At 39.1% G+C, this 23,564-nt stretch overlaps 1 protein-coding gene across 1 annotated transcript in view; it reads right to left on the reverse strand.

The window, feature by feature from the left end:
* Nucleotides 1–1,452: 1,452 nt before the first annotated feature.
* The window catches only part of LOC143674124 (uncharacterized), a 100,537-nt gene continuing 78,425 nt past the window's right edge, over nt 1,453–23,564 (reverse strand). The window contains exons 2-6 of the mRNA XM_077149449.1: nt 23,153–23,237; nt 21,421–21,547; nt 19,397–19,492; nt 18,810–18,892; nt 1,453–18,377 (exon numbers count right to left, since the gene is read on the reverse strand). Of these exons, the coding sequence (XP_077005564.1) occupies nt 17,016–18,377; nt 18,810–18,892; nt 19,397–19,492; nt 21,421–21,547; nt 23,153–23,164 (1,680 nt within the window). The 5' untranslated portion in view covers nt 23,165–23,237 and the 3' untranslated portion in view covers nt 1,453–17,015. The remainder of the gene's footprint in view (nt 18,378–18,809; nt 18,893–19,396; nt 19,493–21,420; nt 21,548–23,152; nt 23,238–23,564) is intronic.

Here is a 23,564-nt window from a genome sequence, read left to right on the forward strand (position 1 = left end):
ATCTTTTGGCAGACAAAGACGAAACAATTGAGATGAAATAAGCCCAGACTAAAAGTACTAAGCATGCGATTTTGTTGCTTTAGTCTACAAAATATAATTCCATGTGTAGGTGTGATTTTCTTATGGCCTTCATGATTTGAACACAAGTTTTTCTATTCTTTGATTTGATCTCTACTGATGGTCAGAAGGACCTGCATGTGGGTCATATGCTTCTGGAACAAAATGACAGGGGTTGTAAGTGACTGGCTGCTATTTGCTTGAGTACTGCTACTTAGAAATGATGTTGGGGAAGACGTAGAATTCTCAGATATTATAGAAATGTTCTGCTTGGCTGCATGTTTCTGTTTTCTGCTGAATATGAAGTTTTAGTGGCATGTAAAATAATATTATTCCTCTTAATGTTTGTAATTAAGAAGAAGGTTTCAAATGAAATAGATTTTAAACTGGCTTCCCATGATTGCTAATTGTTACATCTGCACAAACATCTTAGATGAGATGGTGTTTAAGTTCACCACACTACCAACAGCCCATATTTTGAGGTACTTGACTTTCCATACATTTTGGTGCTTGGAAAATGACAGTTCCCAAAATGTTTTAGAGCTCTTAGGAGAACATATTGCAGCCTCAGCCCCTGAGGGGATTTTTCTTTTCTTAGTTTTTGTTCTAGTTTGCAAGCTGCCAGAATGTGATATACCTGAAATGGAATGGCTTTTTTAAAAGGGAATTTATTAAGTTGCAAGTTTACAGTTATAAATCTGTGAAAATGACCAAATTAAGGCAAAGCTATGGAAATGTCCAAGTTAAGGTATTGAGGGAAAGATACCTTGGTTTGCAAATGCCAATGACTTTCAGGGTTACTTTCTCAGCTGGAAAGGCACATGGTGATGTCTGCTAGATTTCTCTCCAGGAATTTTCAATGGCTTCCCTTGGGCTCTGTCCATTCTGTTGACTCTGTTGGTTCTGGTGGCTCTCATGGCTCTCTATCTTTTTCCAAAGTAGTTCCCTCTTAAAGGGCTCTAGTAAGCAACCCCACCTTGAATGGGGTAAGACACATTTCCATGGAAACCATCTAATCAAAAGTTACCACACACAACTGGTGAGTCATATCTCCATGGAAACAATCAAAAAGTTCCCACCCAGCAATACTGAATTAATATTAAAGAGCTTGGATTTTCTGGGGGTACACATCAGATTCAAACCAGCAGTTTTATACTAGTATAGATGACTTAAATTTATAAGTACAAGTGACCTCTGCCTGAGAAGATCCCAATTTAAGGCCTGTATTTCTTATCATCTTAGCATGAACTGAAAACAATACTATGAGAAGTCTAATTATACTATATAATTAGAAATAAATAGTTTTATTTCTAATATCTCATCAAACAAAAACCAGTTCCTTCTTGCTAAGAGAAATGTTAAACAACTGGAAAGTGTGTGAGACATCGCAGGAAAATTACTTTCCTAGCTTTAAAAATGGAAAAGAAGAAGTGCATTTCAAGAAAGCATTCATTTTGATTTTGACATAAAGGAACTATACCTTCTTCCCAGAAAGACTGGATTTTTTTGAAAGCCAATTCTCAAATGTGCCAAAGGCTATATTAACCACAATCACATCATTTACAACACAAAGAAATTTACCATAAGAAGTGGCATTTGGAGACTTTAAAGTATGACTATATCAATATCCTGGGGAATTCACCAACCATGCCTACCTTATGTTGAAGAATGCCTAGACATAAGATATGCTCAGTAAAAAATGTTGAATGAGTGCACATGTATTGTTGGGAAAATCCCAACTATTATTCAAGCAATTACATGGGATATGTTATGTATGGTGGAATAGAGCTTTGAAAAGATACTTGGCAAATTTCCTATCTTTGTCAGTGTTGTAAGTTTTTGAAGTTCCTAATTTACAACCATTATCTTGTGTGTCATAATTTTAAAAATTAAATTTTTATTAAAAAAAATCTGTTTTAAGATATATTCACATACCATACAATCCTTCCAAAGTATACAATCATTGGCTTTTATAATATTCACAGAATTGTGCATTCAGCACCACTATCAATTTTAGAACATTTTTATAACTCCAGAAAGAAAAACCCCATACTCCTTAGTAGTCACTTCTCAATCCCTTTATCCTTTTCTAGCCCTACATGACTACTAATCTATTTCTATCTGAACAAACACTTTTTTCCCATCTCTATAATTTTTTTCATATTTATGAAGTCAAACAATATGCAGTGTTTTGTGTCTGGTTTCATTCACTTAGCATAATGTATTTTTTGCAATTGATGGAAGAATATTCATGTATTACTATTCACTACAATCCATAGTTTGTTTTAGGTGTATTTTTACACATTAATATTTTACCATTATTTTTACCCACCCTGTTATTAGCCCCTTGTATTAGTATAATAGATTTGTTCTAATTTATAGAAGAACATTATTATATTTGTACTACTGATCACACTTATCAACCACAAGAGGGTTTACTATGTTATACAGTCCCATCTTTCATCCTCTACCTTTACTTCTATTGATGTGCACAACCCTAAACTTTCCCTTTTACCACAATCACATCCACATATCATTGTACAAACAAACATGTCATGGGTGTTCAAGAAGGAGAAAAGAAGGAAAATGGGAAAAAAGACTATTTGAGGAAAATAATAGTCAAAGGTTTTCCAACTCTTATGAAAAGCATAGATATCCATGCCTAAGAAACACAGCATACTCTGAACCAAATAAATCTGAATAGACATACTTCAAGACATATACTAATCAGTATATATATATTTTAGAATACTGAGAGAATTCTAAAAGCAGCAAGAGAAAAGTGATTCATCACATACAAGGGATGTCCAGTATGTCTTAGTGCAGATTTCTTATCAGAAACTATGGAGGCAAGAAGGCAGTGGTATGATATACTTAAGATACTGAAAGAGAAAAACTGCCAGTCAAGAATTCTCTATACAGGTAAACTGTCCTCCAAAAATGAGGGAGAGTTTAAGATATTCACAGATAAGCAGAAACAGAGAGTATTTGTTAGCAGTTGACCTGCCCTACAAAAAACACTACAGGGAGCTCTGCAGGCTGAAAGGTAAAGACAGGAGTGAGAGCTTTGGAGGAGATGTAGAAATGAAGATTATCACTAAAGGTAATTAAAAGGGTTAAATAAGAGACAAAGATGAGATATGACATATAAAATCCAAAGGATAAAATGGTTGTTGTAAGTATTGCCCTTACAGTAATAACATTGAATGTTAATGAATTAAACTCCTTAATCAAAAGACACAGATTGGCAGACTGGATATAAAAGTATTACCCAACTCTACGCTGTCTACAAGAGACTCACTTTAGACCCAATTTTATTCCTTCTGATTAAGTTTTAAAGGCTAGAGGCCAAAAGTCAATATGTCAGTAAAGCAATTCTTAATCCTGTGAACATGGCATTGTGGTAATGACAATCTTTTGTTATGTGGTAATGCCCTAGAATCCTCCTGTGGCTTTCTCCTACTGACTGTGGCCAAACTTCTAGTTATATGGGACACAGAAAATGGATTCAGGACCCCCCACCCTGATTCATTCTGGTGGTACCTAAGCAGGATCTTAGAAAATCCTGTTCACAAATGGTCTGCACTTAACTGATAATACATCCTTAATGGATTCTATATACAAATAGGTTCACATGCACAAGAACAGCAATGAAGGATAAGAATGTGTCTCTTTTGTGCATATGTAATTCAGTCTACTGAAAACATGTCTTTCAAAAAATCTTAAAGCTAGTATTTCAAAATGAAAAGAAATTACTCCAGACAGGGACCCAAATCCACCAGAAGAAATGGAGAGCAGCAGAAATGATAATATTTGGGTTAATATAAGAGGTTGTACAGTTTTACCTTTTCTAATTTCTTGTCTTAATTTCTTTAAAGGACACAAGATTGTATAAAGTAATAATTATAACATTATATGATGGATTTATGTCATACAGAGATTTAACATATAATGACAACATGAAGAAAAGGGGTAAGACATGCATGGAACTTCATTGGAGCAAAATTTCTATATTTTTCTGATTTTAAGTTAACATTGATCTGATGTATACTATGATAAATTGAGAGATATATATTATAATCTTTCAACTACTAACCATAAAGAATAACTAAAGAGCAATCTGAGTCATACAAGTAGCTACGTCCTCCCTAAGGGAGGGTATCCCAAACCCTTGGTTGCCACAGTCCACTACCACACAGCTGTTTGTGTTGACTATAGGGCAGACACTGCATCCATACCATATCTGTCCATACCATAGATAAAAGGAGCATCAGACACAGATTTTCAAAATCACACAGTCATATTGTAAAAGCTATATAGTTATACAGTCTCCTTTAAGAATCAAGGTTATTGGAACACAGTTCAACAGTTTCAAGTACTTCCCTCTAGCCGCTCCAATAAATTATAAATTAAAAATGGATATCCACATAATGCATAAGAATAACCTTAAGGATAACCCCCAAACTCTGTTTGAAATCTCTCATCCACTGAAAGTTTATTTTGTCTCATTTCCATCTTTCCCCTTTTTAACAAGAAGCCTTTCTCATTTCCATGATGCCAGGTCCCAGCTTATCCCTGGGAGTCAGGTCCCATGTTGCCAGGGAGATTTAAAATCCTGGGAGTCATGTCCCATGTAGGGGGAAGGGCAGTGAGTTCACCTGCCAAGTTTGCTTAGAGAGAGAGGGAGGCCACAACTAAGCAATGAAAGAGGCCCTCCAGAGGTGACTCTTAGGCATAATTATCAGTAGGCTTTGCCTCTCCTTTGCAGGAATAAGCTTCATTGAGGTCAGCCCCAGGATTGAGAGCTCAGCCTATTGAATCTGTTGTCCACATTGCTTGTGAGAATATCAGAGTGGAAGTTGACTATTTCCTCCTTTCTCCCAAATTACCTATTCAAGGTTCAAGATTCAAGATTGCATGTAATTATGGTGTTCAAGTAAACTGACCATACTAAATTAGATACTGTGCTACCCAAAATATAAATTTTGCAAAAAATAAACATCTCTCCCCTATGGTCTCACACAGAGGTTGAAGTTTGAAAATATGGGCCATATCATCTTTTATAGTGTGGGACATTTTGATTAACTTGTTTACATGGAGATGCGACCCACCCAATTGTGGGTGGGACCTTGTGATTAGGTGAGTTCCACTGAGATTTATTTCCACCCATTTAAGGTGGGTCTTAATCATTTACTGAAGTCCACTAAAAGGGAACCATTTTGGGATAAATATAGGAACAACATAGAAGCAGACATTTGGAGTCACCTGGACTGCTGACAGTGATGCTTGGATAACCAATACAGAGAAAGCTGAAATGCAGATGTTTGGGAATGCAGAAGTCCCGGGAGATGCATCCAGGTCTAAGCTCTCTCTTCTGATTCCTCCTTTTAAGGCTCACTCATTGCAGAAGGCTCTCCCCCTAGCCAACCACAGATGGAATCAGCCACAGAGGAATTGCACATGCTCATGATTTAAGTCCACAACAACAGAAAAATTGGACACCATCACCTGGTCAAGTTGACATCTAAACTTAACTACTATATATGTATATATACTCCTCTAATATTGTACATACAAATGCACATTACATATATGTTAACGTTTTGACAAAATCAAGTTAATATTTGGAAAGTGGGATGTTCTTTTAAATTAGGGCATTTGAAACCATGTATTTGTGTCTAAAATTAGATATAGCACATGTAGTACTTTAAACTGTTGATCTGTGTTCCAATAGCCTTGAATTGGGTCTTCAGAAGACCATTCCATTGTTCTATCAATCCACCTGCTTCAGGGAGATGGGAAATATGGTAAGATCAGAGAATTCCATGAGCATATGCCCATTCCCACACTTCATTTGCTGTGAAATGTGTTCCTTGATCAGAAACAATGCTGTGTGGGATACCATGACAGTGGATAAGACATTATGTAACTCCATGGATGATAGCTTTGGCAGAAGCATTGCATGCAAGGAAGGCAAACCTACAGGTAAAGTATGTGTCTATACCAGTTAGAACAAATCACTGTCACTTCCATGATGGAAAGTGGTCCAATGTAATCAACCTACCATCATGTGGCAGGCTGATTACCTTGAGGAATGGTGACATATGGTGGGTTGAGTGTGCATCTCTACTTCTGGCATACTGGGCACTCAGCAGTGGCTGTAGCCAGGTTGGCCTTCATGAGTGGAAGCCCATGTTGCTGAGCCCATGAATAACTTCCATCCCTACCACCATGACCACTTTGTTCATGAGCTCATTGGGCAAAAACAGGAGCTGCTGAGGAAAGAGGCTGAGTAGTATCCACAGAATGGGTCAACTTATCCACTTGATTATTAAAATCTTGCATTGCTGAAGTCACCCTCTGGTACACATTCACATGGGACACAAAGAAGTATCATCATGTTTTTTTCCCACTCAAAAAGGTTATCCATATACCTCTTTCTCAAACCTCTTTGATACCAATCCTCCAGTCAAGCTCCTTCCAAGTCCCTGACCATCCAGCCAAACCATTAACAGCAACCCATGAGTCAGTATACAGATGCACATCCTGCCAGTTCTCCTTCCAAGCAAGATGAACAACCAGGGGCACTTCTCAAAAGTCCATACACTGGGAGGATTTCCTCTCATCACTGCCCTTCAGGGACATCTTAAAAAGTAGTTGCAGTGCTGCAGTTGTCCATTTTCAGGAGGTACTTGCATATTGTATGGAATCTCTGTAAACCAAGCCCAAGTTTTCTTTTCCTCAGTCAACTGACTGTAAGGAACTCTCCAAGAGACCATAAGAGAAAGAGAAGGTAATGTGGCAGGAGTGGGGACAATAGGCATTTGGGCCACTTCCTCATGTAACTTAATTGTGCCTTCAGCCCTATATAATATATACCATATTCATTTTATTATGGAGTGCTGCCATGCATACCCAACTTTATGGCTTCTTGGGTCAGACAACACCCAGCTCAGGATCATTAACTCAGGTCTAAAGGTAACTTGTGGCCCATGGTGAAGCATTCAGTATGTACTAAGGCCCAGTAGTTTCCCAAAAGCTGTTCTCAAAAGGGGAGTAGTTATCTGTAGATGATGGCAAGGCCTTACTCTAAAATCCTAAGGGCCTGCATTGCAGTTCTCCTGCAGAGGCCTGCCAAAGGCCCTAGACCACATCTCTACTTGCCACTGACACTTCCAGCATTACTGGATCTGCTGGATCACATAGTCCAAGTGGCAGAGCAGCTTCTACAGCAGCCAGGACCTGCCATAGTACGTCCTTTTGTCTAGGTCTCCACACAGTATTAACTGCTCTTCTGGTCACTCGGTAAATGGGCTTTAGTAGTACACCCAAATGGGGAATATGGTGTCTTCAAAATTCAAAGAGACCATCTAGTCATTGTGCTTCTTTTTGGTCTTAGGAGGGGCCAGATGGGATAGTTATCCTTTACCTTAGAAGGGATATCTCAACATGACCCACACCTTTGGACACCTAGAAACTTCACTGAGGTGGAAGACCCCTGTACTTTTGTTGGATTTATTTCCCATCTCCTGACATGCAAATGCCTTACCAATAAGTATAGAGTAGTTACTATTTCTTGCTCACTAGGTCCAATCAACATGATATCATCAATATAATGGACTAATATGATATCTTGTGGGAGGGAGAAATGATCAAGTTCCTTGCAGACAAAATGTGACTTAGGGCTGGAGAGTTGATAAATGTGCTGGTTTGAAAGGATGCATGTATCCTAGAAAAGCCATGTTTTAATCCTAATACCATTTGGTAAAGGCGGCAGTTTCTTCTAATTCCAATTCAGTATTGCATGTTTGAAACTAATTCGATTATCTCCCTGGAGATGTGATTTAACCAAGAGTGGTTGTTAAGCTGGATTAGGTAGAGGCATGTCTCCACCCATTTGGGTGGGTCTTGATTAGTTTCTGAGGTCCTATAAAAAAGGGAACATTTTGGAGAATGAGAGAGATTTGGAGAGAGCAGAATGACATAGCCATGAGAAGCAGAGAGTCCATCAGCCAGCAACCTTTGGAAATGAAGTAGGAAAACGCCTCCTGGAGAGCTTCATGAAGGGAAGCCAGGAGAGAGAGCTATCAGATGATGCCATGCTTGCCACATGCCTTTCCAAATGAGAGAGAAACCCTGACCCTGTTTGCCATGTGCCTTCTCACTTGAGAGAGAAACCCTGAACTTCATCAGCCTTCTTGAACCAAGGTATCTTTCCCTGGGTGCCTTAGATTGGACATTTCTATGGACTTGCTTTAGTTGGGACATTTTCTCAGCCTTAGAACTGTAAACTAGCAACTTACTAAATTCCCCTTTTAAAAACCCATCCCATCCCTGGTATACTACATTCAGGCAGCTAGCAAACTAGAGCAATAAACCCCTGAGGCAGGACAGTGAAGGTATGCTGCTGGCCTTGCCAGCTGAATGCATATTTTCTGGTGGTCCCTACTGACAGCTATTGAGAAAAAAGCATTTGCCAGATCAATAGCTTACCAGGTACCAGGCAATATGTTGATTTTCTCAAGCAATGATACCACAACTGGAACAGCAGCTGCATTGGAGTCACAAACTGGTTAAGTTTACAATAATTCACTGTCATCCTCCAAGCCCCAGCTGTTTTCTGCACAGGCCAAATAGGAGAGTTAAATGTGGATGTGGTGGGAATCATCACCCCTGCATCCTTCCAACTCTTAAGAGCAGCACTAATCTCTGCAGTCCCTCCAGGAATACAGTATTGCTTCTGAGTCACTATTTTGCTAGGTAGGGGAACTTTTAGTGGCTTCCACCTGGTCTTTCTACCATTATAGCCCTCACTCCACAAGTGAGATAACCAATGTGGGGATTATGCTAGTTGCTGAATATGTCAATTCCAATGATAAATTCTGGAACTTGGGAAATGAACATAGAATGGGTCTGGGGACCCATTGGACCCACTGTGAAATGAACCAATGCTAAAAATCCATTGATCATCTGATCTCCATAAGCACCTACTTTGACTGGTCGACCAGAGTAACATTTTGGGTCTCCTGGAATTAGTGTCATTTTTGAGCCAGCGTCCAATAATCCCTGAAATAGCTGATCATTTCCTTTTCCCCAGTTCACAGCCACTCTGGTAAAATGGTGTAGGTTTCCTTGGGGAAGGCTGGGAGGGAGATTAGCAGTGCAAATTTTGGGTAGTGCAAAAGAGTCCTTGCCCAAAGTTACCCAGCCCTCCTCTCATTCAAGGGTCTCTGGGTCTGTAAACTGTCTCATGTCTGGGAATTGATTAGGGGCCATGGCTCTCAGTTTTTGTAATTTAAGTTAGACTTCTGTTCAATTGATCTAGAATTATGCTTATATAGCTCGAACAAGAATTTAGTTGACTGCCTATCTATTTTACTTCTAGGTACCCAATGATCTACCAGCCAGTGCCACAAGTCTCCGTGAGTCAGATTATTTTGACTGCTGCTTTGAGTCTGCTGTCCATTATGGTGGCCATGCCAATTTTGGGTATGGTGATTAACTGTCGCCACATGGCTTCTGCCATATAGGGATCCAATCACCCCTATTGTGTTTAAGGATTCCAGCTCAGCAACAGCAGTTCCCACAGTAATATCTGATGTACAGAGAAGGGTGACTACAGAGCTCTTCAGGGAAGATGGATCTAATGAATTTATTTCTCAAGGTTCTGGTGAAATGTGGGTCCTCTGGACATTCCTGGGGTGTGTGAGAAGCTCTTACATGATAAATCCACTTTAATATTCCAATCTCTTTAAGCCTTTGGATCCCCTCATCTGCATGACACCAGGGCAGTTTGGTATTTTAACCTCAGGTAATGCTGGCCCCCTTTAGATCCATGTTTCAGCCACTCATTCAAACTGTCAATGCCCTTTCTAACTCCTCAAGCTAAAACATTGAATGCAGAATTTGTTTAGTGGGCCCATATCAATACATTCCACATATTCCAACTTTGTATTCCTTCCAGCATTATTCCACACACTTAATATGCATTCTCACACACATTCCCCTGATTTCTATCAAGGGGTTGGAAAACTCATGCAGTTATTTTGGAGTATAGTGTACCTTCTCATGGGCCACACTTTATACCTCATATTTCAGGGCCTGTTGGGACTTTAGTTATAGGTCTTGAAGAAAAGTGGGGCAGTGGAGGTGGTTCATGAAAAGAAATAGTGTCTTTTAAGCCAACTACCTCAGGGCATTCATTGCAGTTTCATCTGGTGAAACAGGATTAGTCACTCCAGACAGGAATGAGGGCTGTTTCTCCAGGGGAAGTGGCTACAGGGTTAGCAGGCACTGAAGGGTTAATCTTGCTTGGTGGAGGTTGGATGTCAGACTCCTCTGGGGAGACTGGAGGTCGGAAAGCTGTTTCCTTAAGTCAGGCTGGAGGTCAGGAAGATCTTTACTCAGCACAGTTTATTACATGTTTATCTAGGAAAGGCTCAGCAGATTTCAGGGATCCTATTTCCCCATTAACATCAAGCCATATACCACCATCTCATGTTTTGGGATTCCATTCTTTTTCAATCAAAGCCCTTACTCCAACAGCAGACACCCTGCAAGGTTGAGAGTTTGGTTTACATTGTAAATCTGCTTTTTGCACAAAGAGGCTTTGTGTCAGGTTTTCAGAGATCTCAAGTCTGTGACTACAGAAAATAAGATTTTCTTTCAGGGCAAACATAGAAAGTTTTCCATCATTTATATGTACTTAAGGTGCAAATTTAAAGTCCTTAGCTCATCCCTCTCCCTCATCACTGTATCCAGCAAATCTAACAATGAGCCAATATTATTATACCTCTCAATTCCATAAAACTACATAAGTTTCAAAAACGTTCTCACCCAGACCCTTGCCTCATACAAGTGTTCAATTGGCAGAATCTAATGATGATATTTTGAGTATCTCTTCTACCAACTCACCCCATGGACTATCACTGCCATCTTGATTTTTGGAAACAGAGTCGTTAGTGCCTTTGAGTCTAATCAGAGTAGAAAACCAATTTAAAAAAAAAACATTTTTAAGATTCTGTTTCTCAAGAACCACTCATGGTACCAAGTTGTGTTATTTAGGGTTCTTTAGAGAAACAGAACCAAGAGATGAGATGTGTAAATATGAGATTTATAAAAGCATCTCACACAACAATGGGAAAAGAAGAGTCTAAAATCTGTAGGGAAGGTTGTAAAGCTGGCAGCTCTGATGAAGGGTCTGAATGAACTCAAGAGAGGCTTACTGGCTGAAGAAGCAGTGAAAAAGTCTCTTTTCTCCCTTAAAAGCCTTCAATGGATTGGATTATCTCATTGTGGGAGACATGCACAGGGGATTGCAGATGTAACCAGCCACAGATACAATCAACTGATGATTTAATCCACCAGCCTTACAGTTTATCAACCAGCCACAAATATATATTTACAGCAATGGTCAAGCCGGTTCTTGCCTGACCAGACAACTGGGCATAATCACTTGGCCAAGTTGACACCAGAACCTAACCATCACACAATGCATACCACAAACAACTGCAAGTTGGGCAATCATCCCATACAAGTTCCAGGTTAGTACCCAACAGGAGCAGTTTTTAGTAGCCACTTCTGCTGGAAATCAGAGGTGCATACCAAGGTCAAATACAAGCCATTGTCATTAGCAACTCCCATTACCAAGAGTAGGAATTGTCCCACATCTTGGCATTCTTTTGGGTCTTCTAGTTAATGTTATTGTTATTGTTCGCTAAAGCTAAAGCTTCTGGAATGCAATATACCAGGATTGGCTTTTTCAATGGGGATTTATTAGCTTACAAATTTACAGTTCTAAGGCTATGAAAATATCCAAATTTTACCAAGAGTAAAATGCCTTCTCTGGGTAAAAGCTGCTAGCATCCAGGGTTTCTCTGTTACATGGGAAAGCACATGGATACATCTGCTGGCCCTTCTTGCCTGGTTCTGGTTTCAATGGATCTCTCCAAAATGTCTCTGGGGGTTTCCTTCTCTCTTGATACTCTCCCAGTTCTCTGAATTTCATCTGTCTTTTATCCTCTCATAAGACTACAGCACAGGGACTAAGACCTACCTTGAATGGGTTGGTTCACATCACCATGGAAACAGCCTAACTAAAAGGTCCCATCCAGAATAGGTCTGCCCAAGACTAGGTTTGAAGAACATGACTTTTCTGGGATGCTAACAGATTCAAACCAGCAAAGTCAACCATAAGGTGTCCACCTCTGAATGGGATTCCCAACAAGAGTAGGCTTTAGAGGCCAGGCCCTGGGGGTGATTTTTAATCTAGGTGGTAGTGGGGATACTACTGCAAGGACTCTCCCCTAATTCCAAGCTGGAGGTGATGAAGATGCATCCCTCCTGTGAAGTTCCAGTGTAACTTGGGTAGGGGCAAACAATGCCAAGGCAGTATGCTTCTCTTGTTGCACCTGGGACTCCTTTCAGTACAGGTAGGCCATATCATTGGCTGTAACAAATTTGTTCATGATAAGACTTCCCCTCCAAGATTTGAAGATCAGGGCTGGGAAATCTAGGTTAAACAACAGAGGTAATGGGTTCCTGAAAAAACCATGCTTCAAATCTCTGGCAGATGACCCAAGTGGCCATTCTTGGCAATGCACTGGGCAACAGTATTGTGGACCACAGGAATGGGGAGAGGTTAAATGATATTGTCCCTATGTCCCCACGTTATTTCACAGTGATGGATAAACTCCATATTCAATGGCCTCAAAGATACAGGCTTTTGCTGGAGCCACCAACCTATGCAACCTTGTCAGTTCTGTCAGCATTTATCCATTACACCACATCCTACAAACCAAATTGTCAACATGGTGGACCACAATGACCTATTGGATGTATGGCCATTTCAAACGAAACCACTCTATAGACAAGTAGAGTAGACTTCATTGGCCATGGGAGATATCTTTTGGAGGCAAAGCGCTCCCCATAGAGTGCCCCATCCTTAAGGGAGAACTGCTCCCCTGTATAGAAACACTGTTACCAGGCCATCCATGGAATAAATTACTAATGACTACTGTAACAAAAGTGGTGTGGTTTGAGTGTGAATTTTGTTTCTTTTGAGCCCAAATTTAATGTTGCTATTGGCAAAAACACAATTGTAGGATATGACAAAGTAGACCAATGTACAATAACTCATGCCTACAATGGGCACACTGGAGAAATTAATATGCTCAGTAAGTCAGGAATACACTAGAGGTCACCTCTCAGAATTTGCCTCTGTCACCTTGCTTTCTATTGTGTGAAGATGCCTCAGTATCATCCACAATCCCATAGAAATGTTAGGCCTAATGGAAAGACCAGACCACAATTTAAATCCAGACATTGGGAACATGCAGCCCCACCTGCTTATCAGGGTGAGAATTTTCAGTGGCAGGTCTCCATCCTGCTGGCAGATATAAATACTCAACACTCAAACAGCACAGAGTCTGTCCTCTCTGATGAGAAGGTCTACATGCTATGTTGTAATCTACCAACAATGGCCAAGCAGCCAACCTCACTGGTAGACCAGCCATGATGGAATCTTTTCCTCTGCTCTTTTGAACTATTTGTGCTGTGCATGTAATAAAGTGTTCATTAATCGAAAGTTTTTGTTCTGCATGAGCATGTGTTCCCATAATGCATTATACAGCAACTTGCCTCACAGATTTGGGCACTGCAAGCGGAGTGCATGGCAAAGAATGGAGTAGAGTAGGTTCATTTTTTGGTCATTCTTTTCATCACTCTTGCATTCCATTTGTGCAAGAGCATCTTGAGCAAAACAGGACTGATGGCTTTGTGAACTAAACTGAAGTCTTGCCCCTGACCTACCAGCTTGGGTACTGGGAACAGCCTACAGGTGGGGGACCTAAGGCATCCTGCCTCCATCCTCTATGGAAAAGTAGCAATAAATGGACTTTGAGAATCCCATGATTTCAGGGAGTTGGCTAGCTGGTTCTGTGCTGAGATCAATGAGGTTGGGGCTTCCACTACTTGGCATACACCCCCCTGAAACATAGCTTCTTATTTCTGTTCTCATTCTGGAACCCAGCATACCCACAATCAGGCCACCCAGACTGACCTTGTAGTTAGTGTGAGGCCAGTCATTATTCAGCAGACTATTAGAATTGAAGATGGAGAAAATGAAACCATGAGGTTTTACATAGGAGATATAGGATATTAAAGGGAGATGTGGACAGATGCCTAAAAGGGATCTTCCCTCTTGGTTGTCCTGATGACACCACTACCACCCTAATCAACCAGACAGATGAAAAAGTCTTAGCTACTTCACATCCAACACTGTCCTCCAACAAACCCTGTTGCAGTTAAGATAGGTGGGGCCTGGGGAGGGAGGAGTTAGCAAAGTGGCAGCAGACTCTATTAACTGAATCTGTCAGGGAGTCATACAAGAATATTCCACTCAGGGTGACTTCACCTGAATTCCAACTAGGGCTTGCAGTAGTAAGGTGAAGCTGTGGTCATGCTGAGAAAACTTTTAGCACATGGATACTCCACCCTACCCTGGTGAGGGATTTAACCTCTCACCAGATTCCCAGTTTGTGGTGGGATATTCATTATTTTATTAGAAAGTCTCCTCCTGAGTAGGCTGCAAGCTGGTTCTGATCCTTACCAAGAGGTGCTATTGAACATGTATACCAGATCCTTCCTGCTCCAAAGAATGAGGGTGGCTGCTAAGGAAACTGACAAAAGATCCAGATTGATGGGCAGTAGGCACATGCCTAGTAATCCAATAAATACTGAGATTCACAGGATGCATCAGCAGCTACCCCTTCCTCAGAGCCCACATGTACCAAACTATGTTCTTGTGACTACTATACCAAGGGGTCCCAAATGCCATCATATATGGGATCTCCAATGGAGAGCCTTGAGAAAATATAAGTTAGGAGATCATGAGCTCGATAGGGATAATAAACCCATTCTTGTTCTGCCACCCTCCCTCAATCCCCAGATATAGACAATAGAGGAGGAGGAACTTGACAATCTCCCACCTCTCCCTTTGGCTGCGACTGAGGCTGGTCCATGGGAAAGACCTTTTTACCAAGAAGTGATAAATTGAAAATTGCCTAAGGTGGCGCCAAGGACCCTGATATCTTCCCCACCCAGGCCCCATAGGCGATATGTCCCAGTGTGTGTACTATTTGGGAGCATTGAACAAAACTTTATAGCATTTTTGATACAGGCACCAAGGTCACTATCATTTCAGGAGATGCAGAGGGGAGGGGGTGATTAATAGCATAGTGAAATTTTGGGCCTCTCACACAGGTATAGGGATGGAGGTTACTGCTACCCTGTGTGTTGGTCCTTTGGTACTCTGGCCTACCTCTGTGATCATCCTTCCTACCAGGGAATACATTGTAGGAAATTGTATGTTGCACCACTGTATATCCAAATGGTGACTACAAGTATATGCTCACCCCATACCAATAAATTCTGGCTATCATGGTTGGGGGAGAACAGACTGCGCACACCCTGTGCTCCCATCTCCTTGCATTATTGAACAATACTGCCTACTTGGTGGAGTAAAAGTACAGAACTTATAAAGGAGAGTCTATCTGCAGCTGTCATCCACTCCACCATCTCTGCATATAATAACCTGGTGTGGCCAGTGGAAAATGCAAGTGGAGCATGGTGGCTAATTACAGAGGTGTTTAAATGCAGAAGTGACCCTTTTGGCACCAGCAGTCCATGACACTGTGATTCATGGAGCCATTATGGCCTCCACCAGGGCAAAGACAATGATTGGACATCTGCATTGCTCAGTAAACTACTGTGTGTAAGACCCTTCCACCAACTGATAAAGATTCTAGTCACTGAGATGAAGTATTGTTTCCTCCAAGATCAGAAACAAAGCAAACATATCTGTTGCCACCCTTTGGGTACTTGATTACTGACCCCCAAAATGTCAATCACTAACAAATTAGAGGTAACTACAGAGCCATATTCATCAACCCTAGATGACTCCCAAATCACAGAGTTCACACTTTCTCCTATCCACAAACCTACAGCACTTCCGCCATTGATCTCCATACCTCAGCTCTTAAATAACCAATAATTTACCCAAACTCCTTAAACATTATCCCTTACAGAGACACAATAACGATGCCCATAACCTTCCCAATCTCTGAATAAATGATTTCTCACGATTTTCCCTTTGAACACATTTTCCATCATCAATTTTCAGGAATTCCTTAAGGGAGTTCATCCTCCTAGTAAGAATTTTTCCCTCTTATTTCATATTTTCATAGTTAATCCTAAACTAAATTTTCCTTATTTAGCATGTATTTAGCTAAATGATAGTGCATAATAATACAGCCCTAATGCTTCACCCTTATGGAGTTCCCTCATTTTATTTAAAGAATAAATTATCAATTAAGGCACTCCCCACATTAAGTACAGACACAGAATTTCTCACATGCAATTTATCTAGTTTGCTTATCAGAATGGTAGGTGAGGACTCCCCCCTTCCCTTAGATTTATTTTGTGAGTTCTCTCATATGGTATATCATTCAAACCATCTCCTTTCAGGCTTTGCTATATAGATGACATTCATATGAATTCTCTCATATGTGATCTTCCTTAGATTAACTGAAGTAGTATGAATGACTAAAGGCACTTCCATACTGATTAAAAACATAGTGTTTCTTCAGTATGTGAGTTCTCTGGTGCATCTAAAGATTAAAGCTATGGCTGAAGTCTTTTCCATATAACATTTATAATGTGAGTTCTCTCAATCCATCCAAGGTCAGAATATTGACTGAAGGCTTTCCCAAATTGATGGCATTCATAGGATTTCTTTTCAGTTTGAATAATCTCACATTGTCTAAGGTTAGAAAATGTAATGTTTCTCCATGTAAATAATATTATTACACTTTATGTCTAGTGTCTGTTCTCTCGTATTGCCAGAGAGCAGAACTATGAGTGAAAACTTTCCCAACTGGATGATATTCATGGGATTTCTCTCAAATGTGAGTTCTCTTATGTCGTCTGAGATTACCATTTTGACTGAAAGCTTTCCCACATATATGGCATTTATAGGGTTTCTCCCCAGTATGAGTTCTGTCATGTTGTCGAAGATAAGACCTTTGACTAAAAGCTTTTCCACATAGATGACATTCATAGGGCTTCTCTCCACTGTGAGTTTTCTCATGTTCTCTAAGATATGAATATCGCCCAAAGGCTTTCCCACATAGGTGGCATTCATGGGGTTTCTCTCCAGTGTGAGTTCTCTCATGTTGTCTAAGGATATACTGTTTAATGAAGGCTTTCCCACATAGATGGCATTCAAAGGGTTTCTCTCCTGTATGGTTTCTCTCATGTTGTCGGAGATAAGAATTTTGACTGAAGGTTTTCCCACACAGATGACATTCATAGGGCTTCTCTCCAGTGTGAGTTCTCTCATGTCGTCTAAGGATGAAATATTGACTGAAGCTTTTTCCACATAGATGGCATTCGTGAGGCTTCTCTCCAGTGTGAGTTCTCTCATGTTGTCGCAGGATATACCGTTTAATGAAGGCTTTCCCACATAGAAGGCATTCATAGGGTTTCACTCCTCTGTGATTTCTATCATGTTGTCGAAGATATGAACTTTGACTGAAGGCTTTTCCACATAGATGACATTCATATGGTTTCTCTCCAGTGTGAACTCTCTCATGCTGTTGAAGATAAGATCTTTGACTGAAGGCTTTTCCACATAGATGACATGCATACCGCTTCTCTCCAGTGTGAGTTCTCATATGTTCTCTAAGATTAGAATATTGACTACAGGTTTTCCCACATAGATGACAGTCATAGGATTTCTCTCCAGTGTGTGTTCTCTCATGTTCTCTAAGATAGGAATATCGACTGAAGGCTTTCCCACATAGATGACATTCATGGGGTTTCACCCCAGTGTGAGTTCTCTCATGTCGTCGGAGGCTAGAGCATTGACTGAAGGCTTTCCCACATAGATGACATTCATAAGGTTTCTCTCCAGTATGAGTTCTCTCATGTCTCCTGAGCGTAGAGCATTGACTGAAGGCTTTTCCACATAACTGGCATTCATATGGTTTCTCTCCAATGTGAGTTCTATTGTATTGTCTGAGGTCAGCACTTTCCAAAAAGGCATTAGCACTTTGATGACATTCATCTGATTTACTTCTAGAGTGGTTCTGCTTATGTTGATTAAAAGATAATGGATCACTGAGGACTTTTGCAAGTGGTTTGCAGAAATATGTTTTTTTCATCATGTGAATTAATGCATGTTGAGACACTATCGATCTGTGAGTGGAATCTTCTTGCAAATAATTACACTTAAAGGAATTCTTTTGAGTGTGACATCTCTGCTGTGGAGAATAAGATGAGAGACTATAAAACTTTGGGCAGATACATAAACTTTTTCATTTCCCTACAATATGAAATCTAGACTAACCATACAGTGCTGGTCTCCAATTAAAACCTATCCCATGTTAGTTTCACATACATATGATTCTACTTCATGACCAGACATTTTATCTCTTATAGTATCCCAATTACAGAGCTATCTAATCAATTTCAAAATTCATGCTGTTTCAGAGATTATATATATGAATCTTTTTATAAGTTCAGGTAAGAGTCTTGTGTTGCAGTTAATTTTTCCATAACTTCAAACTATCACATTTTTTTATTAACATTTAATCCTAACATTAATTACAGTCACATAATTGTACTGAATTCCTAGTTTATTACATTACCAAGTGTCTATTTGGAAAACCAGGGTTCACACCAAAGAAGCTTACCAATGACATGAAGTTAGAAGTGTCTTTCTTGCAGATAGGTTGCATGAATATCATTTTTTCTTTTTTAAAGGCCCTTTTCCTGTCTGTAATAATTAGAAAAAACACAATAAATTGTTAGATTAGCATGAAGGAAATGAAAATGTTGGAAAGCCCCAAACATCCCTGTTAGTATATTTCAAAAATTGACATTAGCTGGGAAAGAATATCTAATTAATGAATACTCTGGGCAGAAAAAATCATTACAGGACTTTAAAATCAGAAATGCTTTCAGGATTGAAATAAAAGAAAAATAAAAAGTTGGGATGTCAGGGAATTAAGGAAGGAAAATTTTCAAGGACAAGTACAACAATCATTATATGAAAGTTTAATTCCAATAGTACACAAATATCCCTTTATCCAAGTAAAAGACCCTTGAATAGAGCTAGATACATATACTGAATAATGACCACATATGAAAAAAATTTCCCTAATATTCTCATCTACATTTCAGAAACCTTAATTCACTTATCTGAAATTGACATTTCCAAGGACCTATTCCTAACTGACCAGGACCCTCCTCTATTGATGCACAGGTCCCTAGAGCTCACCTGGACTCTGGTTTTGGAGAAACCCTATTTCTTCTCTCCACACTTCCTCTTCTAGTGGCATATGGGAAAGTGCATCTAATTTGGAGACCTGATATCCTGTTTGTAGGAAAAAAGATATGTGGATTTTAGTTGGATTGATAACCATGAACTAACATCAAGTCCATGGCAAGCTACTAAAGAATAAAGTCTGCACTGAAAGTCAGCAAGGCAAAAGTACTTTGAAAATATTTTTACCAGCAACAGGGTAATTCTGGTTGTTGCAGCCCAGGAATAGTTTCAGAGACTGTAAGCTCTTCCAAATTCTAAATGGGGAGTAGTTCTGTTTCCACAGTGTTTGATAATTATTTTTAAAAATAATACAATAAACATAAACTCCACAAGAACAATATAAATTCCATGCAGAAAACAACACATGATAGTTTTACTACTGTGTTCTGAAGATTCAGCATAGCCCATGGAATAGAGTAATTATTTTAAAATATTTAGCCAGTTACTTATCCACACAATTACTCATGGAGTTCACAGCACTACTACAACAGATGGAGATTGAGGTTCAAAAAGATAATGTTTTGCTCAAGATTACATTCTATTAGGGTGAACTAGATATAAGTAAGATGTAAGGAAGCAGAAATTCTGTACAAATGTGAACTCATATTTGTTAGAAATTCACAGAATTAGAATTTAGAATGCAGTTTACCAAGGAATGATTTGGGCATAGAGAATGGGGAGTGAATGCTTAATAAGTAAAGAATTTCTATTAGGTTCATTGTGAAGACTTGAAATGAATGACGGCGGTGGTAGTACATTATTGCAAATGTAATTAACAGCACTGAATTTACATGAATGAGGTTAAAAGGGGCTAAAAGGGGAAAAGTGTAGGTCATATATTACTAAAATAAAAATTAAAAGTTAAAACAGGATTGTTTAATACAGAAATTCCTGTTATAGTTGATGGAATATAATAAATAGTATAAGAATGTTTTTTCATGAATTATAATAAATATATGACATTAATACAAGATGTTAATAATAGGGTGATATCATGGTCAGGTTCATGTGTCTACTCAGCCAGGTGGTGGTACCCAGTTTCCTGGTCAGACAAGTAATAGTCTTTCTGTTGCTATGAGGACATTTCATGGATTTAAATCATGACCATGTTGGCTGCATCCACAGCTGATTAAATTTGTAATCAGCTAAGGGGAGTGTTTCTACAATGAGTGATGCTTAATATAATCTATAATCACTGGAAGGCTTTTAAGGAGGATTCAGAAGAGACAATCACTCTTCCTGCTTCAGCTAGCCAGCCTCTCCTAAGGGTTCACTGAGGACCTTTATTGGAGCTGCCAGCTTGTAGCCTCCCCTACAGATCTTGGATTCTTACACCCCCATGGTTGCCCAACCAGCCTCTACTGAGAGTTTGTTGAGGACCCTCATTGGAGCTGCCAGCTCACAGCCTGCCCTACAGATCTTGGACCTATATCCCCATGGTTACATGAGACACTTTTATAAATTTTATATGCTGATTCTGTTTCTCTAGAGAATCCTAGCTAATAAGGTGGTATATGGGAAAATACATCAAATGCATGATATTTAATAGTACTATTTTAATAATATTTCATCAAATTTAATAAAGGTAGCTGCCATTAAAAGAGTATAATTATTAAAAAGTGTTATTGGTTGTAATAAATGTCCACACCACCACATGGTGTTGGTGGTGGGGTGGTGTATGAGAATCTTGTATATTATGCATGACCATTTGGTAAACCCACAACTTCTCTAATAATTTATTCAACAAGTAAGGAAACAAATTTCTTTTAGATGCATGTTATAAATTGACATAAAATAACAAATATATTAAAAATGCAAATGAATAAACAAAGATTATACAACTGTACAGAGAACCTGAAGTAGATATTTGAATAAATAATTAGATGATATACAATCAATACATAGGTATTTGGTAGATATATTAGATACATGATAGAGAGTTAGACATTGATGTTAGAAAATTTTCTGATACTCACCCACTGAGAACAGATGATTGATATTCTCCACCATCACTTCTCTAAACAGCTTTCTTTGGGATGTGTCTAGCAGGGCCCATTCTTCCTGGGTGAAGTCTACAGCTACATCTTTTAAGGTCACCAGTTCCTAAATCACAGTAATTTGGATTCACATAGGGTCATCCTTACCAAAGTCCTGAATGTGAGCCTCAAAATGAAAGCACTGAGGAAGCAGAGATGTTATATAGATAAAGCTCCAAAATGTGCTTGGAGTTGCAGTAAGATCTGAACTGCCATCTGCCTTTCAGACACTCAGACACACACACAGCCTGAATATATAAAACTCCATTGAAAGGAACATCACATAATATGTGGTAGGATATTCACTTTGAAATTTCCCATTACTAGTAATACGAACTTTCTGGTGCTGATTATAAAACTTGGACTTGAGCATTCATAACTAAAACATTCTTTTACACCAATTTCAAGTAAATCTACAGACTCACCAGAATGCAAGCAATATCCATAATGTGCCATTTTCAGCAATGACCATGGTTAGATTATTATCCTATATAGATGACCTCATTTGTCTCTCATTTACAAAATTGTTTAATAATACTTAGGGGCTTTGACAGATCCAATTAAGTAATGTATGAAATGTTTGCTATAGAAACTCCATCCACATATATGTTTATTCATTAAAAAGGCAAGGAATTTGAAGCAATATCCAGAATTCTGCAAAACTGAACAGGGTTCACACAGAACTCTGGATCAGTAAGTGCTGCCTCCCTGAATCCTAGATAAATTATGTATTCATTACAGTGTATAAGTAGAGATGACTCAAGATAACAAGTAGGGAAACTTGAGATAGTTGTTCTGAAAGACAGCCCTAGCCTGATCATTGCTGTGAGGGAGACTCCCATTCTCACCTTTATCTGGGGCCTATGAACACTAGTTTCATTGTCAGTCTTGTATATTCACTTCATCTGTCTGCTCAAGATTAAAAGAAGCCCCTTCATTGCTTCTGACCTCTCAAAACCTTGAAAAGTTTTCAGAAGGGTATAAATTTTATTCTACTAAATATATTCCTTAACAACACACAGCCAAAATTAAGGAAACAGTTGCATCCATTTATAAAATTTGAATAAAATTGATATTCAGAAATTGAGGTTGGGTAATTGGGAACAACATTGGTAAGGAGAATTTTAGTTTTCCTATTTTGAGTCTTTCAAAATATATGCATATATTCTGTCATAACTTTAAGGAATTTATAACTGGGGAAATCAATAAACAATTTCTTCTTTCTGTTAATTTGCAAACTTACTTTCTTGTTTTCCTGTCAATAATGCACAGCCCTACACCCAAGCAACTTTAACACTGAATGCACCTGCTGAAACAACAGCCCGCCTACTAGTAGTTAATTTCAGGCACTAAACATAAGCCTGCCTACTGATAGTTAACTTCAGGCACTAAACATCAGCCTGCCTACTGAGGGTTAATTTCAGGCACTAAAATGATCCATGAGTATATGACTCTCCAATAAGGTTACAGGTTGCATGAGAAAAAGAAATACTATTTTACTGTTATCTTATTGATGAGTGCCAAAATGATGATAACTATTCTAGAATCCTGGGTAAACTCAGACCCTTGAATAATTGAAGAAGGTACATGGAATATCCATCTAATAGGAGAAACATGCTTATGTGCTGGCAACAGAGGTGTAATTTCAATTAAAAAAGAATTCTCTACTCACGTATGGTTGCATTGTCAAAAGCTCAGCTGACAAGTGCTTTCTCTGGGTTATCTCTCACAACCTGACCAACAGTAGAGGAGCCAACCTGAGAATGAAGAAAGAAGCATTCAGATTCAAGTCTTGACATAATTTCCAGACCTAGTTGTTATGAATTCCAAACCCTTCCCCTGGGAGTAACTCCAGCCCAATCAAAAGGAACATGAAGTGTGCTTCATGAGAAGTTGGGGTAGTACTCACCTCTCCCAGACTCGAAAGGTAGGAATTCGTAGATTTTCTACATAAAAAATTATGAAAACTGCTCTTGTACAGATTAAAAAAAAACATTGTAATGTATGTATTAATTAGCCAATGGCATTGAGAGATTTTTCAATATCTTCCCTGGTTCCAAATTAAGAATCCTTCACTCATGTCA

This window comes from Tamandua tetradactyla, chromosome 2, assembly GCF_023851605.1.
Source record: "Tamandua tetradactyla isolate mTamTet1 chromosome 2, mTamTet1.pri, whole genome shotgun sequence".
Taxonomy (NCBI): Eukaryota; Metazoa; Chordata; class Mammalia; order Pilosa; family Myrmecophagidae; genus Tamandua; species Tamandua tetradactyla.